Raw genomic sequence first — 7,903 nt, 5'->3', positions numbered from 1 at the left:
CAATCCTGGCCCAGTGAGCTACCAACTGTACCTCCCTGTGCCAGCCTGGTCCCTGTGCCTTGGCAGGGGCATTCACCCTAGGGAGGGCAGGCCATATTTCTATCTGTCTGCCTTTGGGAGCTGCTTTAAATTCCCCTGTGGCTGGGCAGCCCTGCCACAGTCCTTCACTGCCAGCAGTGCCCCGCCTTTGGGCAGCACTACCCCCTGCGAAGGGCAGGATGGAGCCACCTCTGCTCACCAAGCCCCTTCGACAGGCTCTGTGCAGCCAGGGGGAGCCCTGTGCCCTGCACCCAGCCTGCAGCAATCAGCGTGAAGCAGGGATGAATTTGGGCCCTAGAGCTCTTTGTGACCGTGCCCTGGTGCGGCGCCTCCATGCCCCAGTGGTGCCACTCACAGTTGTGTCATGCCCAGGCAATGCCACAGGGGGCCTCACTACCTCGTGTGACAGGATCACACCTTGTGCTTTCAGTGTCACGTAAACGAGGTGGCATTAATCTCTAAGATCCTCCTTTCCGGTCTATCCACCACTAACCCATCCAGGCTCTCGTCTTCTCCCAGCTTGAGGCCTGCAGCCTCCCTGGCCTCCAAACGCCAGCTTGCTCTGCTTAGATCCTTGCCAACCCCAAGCCCTCCTCCTGGCTCACCCCTTCCAGCACCTCAGCTCTATCTCTGCGTCCCTGTGCCCATGCCGTGCCTAATGGGAGGCTGTCCCAGAACCGCACTCCTCTGATGCTTAGAAACCTGCTTGGAATTTCCAGTCCCAGTTTACCCATGGCCTGGCAATCCCCTTTGCTCCATGCCAGCTTTGTCCTGCAGCTTCTGTAGCTCCTCTCCCTCCCTGAAGTGTGTGACACAGCAGGGAGCGGGGTGGATTGGCCTGGGAATGTCATTTAATTTTACTGGCGCTGTCTGCATGGGGGATGGGAGAGCAGGGGGTGACTTTAGGTGAGGGACGGTACCTGAGCCTGTAACCTGAGCCAGGAGGGGGGTGGGGGCGAGGCGACACCTTTGCCCGGGAAGCTGGACAAAGGGAGGGAGCTTGCAGGAGGGGTTTTTGGTTTCAGTTTTGGGCTGGCTGGGAAGAGGCAGGGAACCCCAAGTCTGGGGTCTAAGATCCTTGCCCCCAGAGGGACCTGACTGAGGGGTCCTGGTTGTACCTACAAGCCCTGCTTGGGACTGTGTTCCTGTTGTCTAATAAACCTTCTGTGTTACTGGCTGGCTGAGAGTCCCAGTGAATCGCAGGAAGAGGGGGTTGCAGGGCCCTGACTCCCCCACACTCTGTGACAGGGTGCACCCCCCCGCCCCAGTGTGTCTACAGAAAGCAGCTGCCACAGTCCTGCTCAGCTTTCTTTTGTGACTAAACAAGCCAAACACGTCCAGTCTTCTCTTGGAAGCTAGGCCCTGCGTTCCCTGCCCGCCCTAGTAACGCTTCTCAGCACCTGGTCCAGCTGGAATTCCTCTTCCTTGAACTTGGGTGACCAGAACTGCAGGTGGGATTTCCAGCAAGGCCTTACCAGTGCCTTGTGCAGAGGCATTAAGACCTCCCTGTCTCTGCTGGACACACTTACCTCGGTTTCAGTGAAAGCAAGCAACGGGGCAGTGGACTGAGTGTGACGATGGTAGCCGGGGGTGGTACAGTTCCTCGGAGAAACACAGTATTTGCTAGAAGGCAGTGCAGGAATGAGCTGCTATCTGGGAAAATACGGTACAGTGACAACCAGTTCAAGGCAAAATGAGGAATTAGCTGGAGAATCTGGTGCTCAAACTGTTAGGTTGAGATTAAAGGTGCCAGCAGAACCACCCTGCCCCACACCGGTCCCCTCATGGTGGGGTGAGATTTGCATCTGTGAAGAGTTTGAACTGAGTCCGAGTGCAGCAGCCATTAGGGGTGCTCTGCCCACCCATCAGCACCCCCCACACACCTGAGATGGGCAGAGCCCCCACCAGTACCAAGAAAGGGACTTTCCAGCCAGGGACTTCCCATGCGCCCTCTTGACTGCTCACCAACCTGCTGGGAGCAGAGCCAACCACGGATTCCATGTGCTTTACGCCTCCAGGGTCTGACCAGTGTCCGGGCACTGCCCCTGCCTTGCCTCCCTAGGCACACTCCCGGGGTGCAGATCTTCCGTCTAGCACCCCTTCCTGAGAGCTGCACCCCTCTGCTCCAACTGCCCATCCTCTGGGACCAGTGCTGACCCCCCCAGACTCCCTAGTAGCTTACGCACCCTCCCGCCCAGAACTGCAGTGGTGTGCACGCTCTGGTGAACTCTTCAGAGCACAGGATATTTATCACAGGATTCAGAACCACCACTGAGCTCATGAGAAAAGTGCATCTCTCATCAACAACACTACAGAATGAACCCTATGCACATTTCCCTGCCTCAGTTTCCTCACCACTCCGGAGCATTCTCTGGGCTGGGGTCACAGCCCTTCAGGACTGTCCAGTGTCTTTCCAGGGCACCACATGGCTCCAGGTCTGAACCTTGCAGCCTCCCTCCAGGCCACCTTGCTTTGGCCAGGATCGGTTCTGCAGCTAACCAGACCCTCCCTGCTAGACGCTTCCTGCCCCTTCCCCTCTCTCCCGCCTGAAGCATCTTGGGACCCCCCACGAGCCCCTTTTCAACCTGTTTGAGCATCTCTCCCTGTTGCTCCCAGCAGAGCCAGCTGGAGCCACCCCAGAACCCGCCGGGATGTTGTGTTTGTCAGTCTGTCTCTGGGGTGTAGCACTCGCCCCCCACAGCTCCCATCTAGTGTTACCCCTGCCCAGCGACTCAGCCTGGCCCCAGGAGCCCCATCAGTTCAGCCCATCCCCCCTCCGCCCAAGGCACTTCTTATGTGAGAGTCCAGACCCCCTCCCCACACACACTGCCACATACAGCCCACTGCTGCAGTACCACTCCCTGACCCACACCGCCCCCTGGCACACGCCCTCCCTGACCCACCCTGCTCCCCACACCGCCCCTGGGCACACGCCCTCCCTGAACCACACTGCTCCCCACACCGCCCCTGGGCACACGCCCTCCCTGACCCACACTGCTCCCCACACCGCCCCTGGGCACACGCCCTCCCTGACCCACACTGCTTCCCACACTGCCCTCTGGTACACGCCCTCCCTGACCCACACTGCTCCCCACATCGCCCCAAGGCATGCGCTGCTCCCTGACCCACCATGCTTCCCACACTGCCACCTGGCACACACCCTCCCTGATCCACACCGCCCCCTGGCACACACCCTCCCTGACCCACCCTGCTCCCTACACCGCCCCCTGGCACACACCCTCCCTGACCCACACTGCCCGATGGCATGCGCTGCTCCCTGACCCACACTACTCCCCACACCGCCCCATGGAACACATCCTCCCTGACCCACACTGCTCCCCACGCCACCCCAAGGCACACACCCTCCCTGACCCACACTGCTCCCTACACCGCCACCTGGCACACACTCTTCCTGACCCACACTGGTCCCCACACCACCCCCTGGCATGCACTGCTCCCTGACCCACACTGCTCCCCACAGTGCCCCCTGACACATGCCTTCTCTGACCCACCCTGCTCCCCACGCTGCCCCATGGCACACGCCGTTCTTAACCCACCCTGCTCCCTACACCACCCCATAGCACACACCCTTCCTGATCTACACTGCTCCCCACACCTTCCCCTGGCACATGCCCTCCCTGACCCACACTGCTTCCCACACCGCCCCCTGGCACATGCCCTCCCTGATCCACACCGTCCCCTGGCACACACCCTCCCTGACCCACACTGCTTCCCACACCGCCCTCTGGCACACGCCCTCCCTGACCCACAATGCTCCCCACACCTCCCCAAGGCATGCACCGCTCCCTGACCCGCACTACTCCCCACACATCCCCATGGCACACGCCCTCCTTGACCCACACTGCTCCCCACATCACCCCATGGCACACACCTTTCCTGACCCACACTGCTTCCCACACTGCCCCATGGCACACACCCCCCCTGACCCACACTGCTCCCCACATCTCCCCATGGCATGCACCGCTCCCTGACCCGCACTACTCCCCACACATCCCCATGGCACACGCCCTCCTTGACCCACACTGCTCCCCACACCGCCCCATGGCACACATCATCCCTGACTCTCACTGCTCCATGGCACACACTGTCCCTGACCCAGACTGCTCCCCACACCGCCCCATGGCACACGCCCTCCCTGATCCACCGTGCTCCCCACACTGCCCCATAGCACACATCCTCCCTGACCCACACTGCTCCCCACACCACCCCAGGGCACACATCCTCCCTGACCCACACTGCTCCCCACACCACCCCAGGGCACCTGCCACTCACTGACCCACACTGCTCCCACACTGCCCCATGGCACACACCCTCCCTGACTCACACTGCTCCCCACATTGCTCCATGGCACGCACTGCTCCCTGACCTACCCTGCTCCCCACACTGTCCCATGGCACATGCCCTCCCTGACCCACACTGCTCCCTACACGCCACACCACCCCATGGCACACACCCTTCCTGACCCACACTGCTCCCCACACCGCCCCATGGCACACACCCTCCCTGACCCACACTGCTCCCCACATCACCCCTTGAAGCAAGAGGGATTATATCCCCTATTAGACCGCCAGACGGTGCCCCATCTAATGGAACTGGGATATTCTCATCACCCCTGGACTGACCGAGCTCCTCCTGAGCCTGGCTGTGCTGCCAGCTCTCTGCTGTCCTGTGGCAGGGAATTCCACAGGTTAAAGGGGCCCTGTGTTAAAACAAAACACCCCCAGGGGTTTTCCCCTGTTAGGATCTGTAACATGGCTGATTAAAGAGGGAGCCAGCTCCTCCTGCGGACACGGGGCGGGGTGCATGGGGGTCGGGGGAGCACACTGACACCCCGATTTATTTTCTTTTCTAAAGTAGCGATGCAGCCAGCCCCGAAATGTGGATCCGGGTCTGGATCGCGCCCCAGGGGCCAGTTTATGGCCCCGGCCCAATGGCGGGTGTGGGTCCCTGGCCCCCACGGGACAGCCCGGGGCTGGTTCGCTTCCCCGGAGTGACATGCGGGGCCGGGGAGGTCCGGGTCCCTTCCCCCATCGCCTCCTAGTTTCATTTCCCCGCGGCGGAGGAGCCGGGGGGCGGGGAAGGAAACCGAAACTCAGCGGTCGAGGCTGGTTTTGATTCTTGGTGAGGGGCGGCCCCGGGTGACGCGGCGGTGGCCGGGCTATAAATCAGGAGCCGGCGGCGGAGCCGGGCAGAGCGGGTCGGACTCGAACTTGGGACGCTGTGGAGCCAGAGAGACCCCGGCAGGCTGCGGACATGGTGAGGCGCGTCCCGGGGGTCGCTCTGCACCTTGCTGGTCCGCGGGAGGGCAGCGGGCAGCTCGGGACCGGACCCCCCACCGGGGTCTCCTGTTCGCTGGGGCCCCACCCCCTCCCGGGTTTGGGGGGGACCCCGAGCGCAGGGCCGGGTACAGCCCCCCGCGCTCAGCCGGTAGCCGAGGAGGGGCCGATCGGCACTTCCCGGGGTCCCTTGGCACAGGAAAGGCAGCTGCCGCCTGTATTTACCGCCCCCTCCCAGCTCCGATCTCCCCTAAGCTGCTCCTTTGTTAGCGACCCGCCAGCCCGTGGGGAGCCCCCTGAGCGGGAGGGGGGGCACGCAGCAGCCTGGGCGCCCCTTGCCCTGGGGCAGCCCCCTGAGAGGGAGGTGGGGTGTGCAGCAGCCTGGACACCCCTTGTCCCGGGGCAGCCCCTGAGTGCTGGCTAGTGCACCCCAACCAAGACTGAGCTCCGAGGGGTCAGACCAGCCGGCCCAGTGAGCAGCCTCATCCCTCGACCACCCTTCTAGGGGGGCTGGGTTTGGGCCCCCTTTAGCCCCATGAAAAGGGATCTGGTGAGCGTTCACTGAGCCCTCGTGCGCTGGCACGGATGCTGGTGCGGTGGGTGTGATCCCTGTCGTGCTGACTGGGACGCATTTCCCTGCACGTTGCACTGGGGTAAAGTCTGCACCTGTTGCCAGGCGTTGGAGGGGTCTATAGGGGCATGACAGGATATGGGGACCATAACAAGCCCCAACCTGCTTCCCTCCCGGGGCTCTGAGTCCATGTGGGATGGGCGCCTGGGCTCCTGCTGCCAGGGGGTCTGACCGCTCTGGGCCTTCTCCTCCCCAGGCCCTGTGGCTCAGCGTGAAGCTGCTGACTGGCGAGATGCACAGTTTGGAGGTCACCAGCACGATGACTGTCCCGGCTTTCAAGGCCATGATTGCCAAGCAGATGGGGGTGTCCCCGTACCAGCAGAAGCTGGCCTGCCAGAACGGGGCCTACGTGGAGCTGCGCGATGACTCCCGGCTCTCCGACTACCAGCTCAAGACCGGAGACATCGTCCTGCTGATGGTAAAGAATGAGGAGCCCATCACCATCTTCGTGAAGAACGGCAAAGGCAGGACCAGCACCTACACCGTCCTCCCCTCCGACGGGGTCACCCAGTTCAGGGGGCGGGTCCAGCAGCAGGAGAACATCCAGGCGGAGCAGTTCTGGCTCAGCTTTGAGGGGAAACCGCTGGAGGATGGCCACAAGCTGGGAGACTACAACATCGCCCCCCACTGCACCATCTTCCTGCACCTGTGTCTGCGGGGGGGCTGAGCCCTGGGGCCTGACCTTCCTGACATTCCTGCTCCCTTCCTCTTTTCCTAGATAGACCTTAGCATCCCAAACATCGTACGTTAGCTTTGGACTCTCAGATGTGAAGCTGTGACCGGCTCCAGCACTGACTGGGGTGGGGGGTGATGCAGAAGACTGGGAGGGGTCTCAGGGAAAGTGAGCATCACCCTGATGCTGGGTTGCCCACGGCACTCGCACCCCATTGTGCACGTGCTCACCAGCTCCTCATCCATCCGTGCATCCCATTCCAGTGCAGCGTGGCCCCACTGTGCCAGTCTGTGTGGCTGACCTGGGCCGTGCAGAGCTACTCTGTTCCTTCCAGGGGGCACAGTGGGCCCGGGCTCCTTACAACATGGTGCAAATCTCTCCCGTAGAAGGCTTGCTCAGTTAGCTCCTCCATGTGAATGAGACCCCCCCACCCATGCCATGTATCTAGCGAGTTGTTTCCTTGCTATAGCTGTTTGCTGTGGTTCTCTGGCAGTGCTGGGGGTGAGGGTATGCTTTCAGCAGGCGGTAACCCTAGCGGAAGAGCGCACTGGCCACTTGCTTTGTCACCAATTGAATTCAGGTGTGAAGCCTGGATGCCAACATCACAAGAAGATCCAGCACAACCCCCTGCTCCATCTCCTCGGGCTGTGCAGCTGCTTCCTGTGATGTCACATTGGGCGTGGGGGGGTCAGCCCTGCCCCAGAGCAATTATTAAGGCTGTAATGACCACTGGGGTAGTGGTCTGTGAAGAAACAAAGGAATGGGCCTGATTAGTCTCTGGCTTTGGCAGTAAGGATTTTGGTCTTTTTTGTCACAAGACATTATTTGCATTTTCCAAACTGTGATTGATGGACTCAGTCTGTGACTGTATTGGACTCTACGGGACTTTGCTATGTAAATGCGTGAGAATGATCTAATAGGATCAATAAACAGGTTTCCTCAAATCCTGCCCTGCTCCTGAGTCCTGTCTTGTCTTTGCGGACTCTGATCCACGCTTGTAAAGCCTTCCAGGTGATCTGCCCCTGTGCACCGAGCCAAGCTCTTAACCCTATGCTCCCAAATACTGGCCTCACCCCCAAAGGAAAGGAGGAAACCCCCCAGACCAGCCAGCTGTGCTGCCCTTTGGATGAGAAAGAAAGGAATTGCAGCTGAGGTGTGTCATGGAGTCCCTGGGTGATGCTCTGCAACTGCCCCCCCCCCCCCCCCTTGCCAGTCAGGACTTTGGGGAGCCTCCTCTCCTTCGGAACATTCAGCATATGCCCC

The 7,903-nt window shown here is 61.1% G+C and overlaps 1 protein-coding gene across 1 annotated transcript; it reads left to right on the top strand.

Annotated features, from left to right (window-relative positions):
• The first annotated feature begins 5,210 nt into the window (after nucleotides 1-5,210).
• ISG15 (ISG15 ubiquitin like modifier) lies at nucleotides 5,211-7,584 on the top strand. Its single transcript, XM_032768301.2, has 2 exons — nucleotides 5,211-5,316; nucleotides 6,164-7,584. Exons 1-2 carry the CDS (start codon nucleotides 5,314-5,316, stop codon nucleotides 6,632-6,634), a joined length of 474 nt encoding a protein of 157 aa, XP_032624192.1. The 5' UTR covers nucleotides 5,211-5,313; the 3' UTR covers nucleotides 6,635-7,584.
• Nucleotides 7,585-7,903: the final 319 nt, after the last annotated feature.

This window comes from Chelonoidis abingdonii, chromosome 22 (assembly GCF_003597395.2).
Source record: "Chelonoidis abingdonii isolate Lonesome George chromosome 22, CheloAbing_2.0, whole genome shotgun sequence".
Lineage (NCBI taxonomy): Eukaryota > Metazoa > Chordata > Testudines > Testudinidae > Chelonoidis > Chelonoidis abingdonii.
The sequence above is the reverse complement of the archived record's forward strand: the minus strand, read 5'-3'. Positions and strand labels throughout refer to the sequence as shown.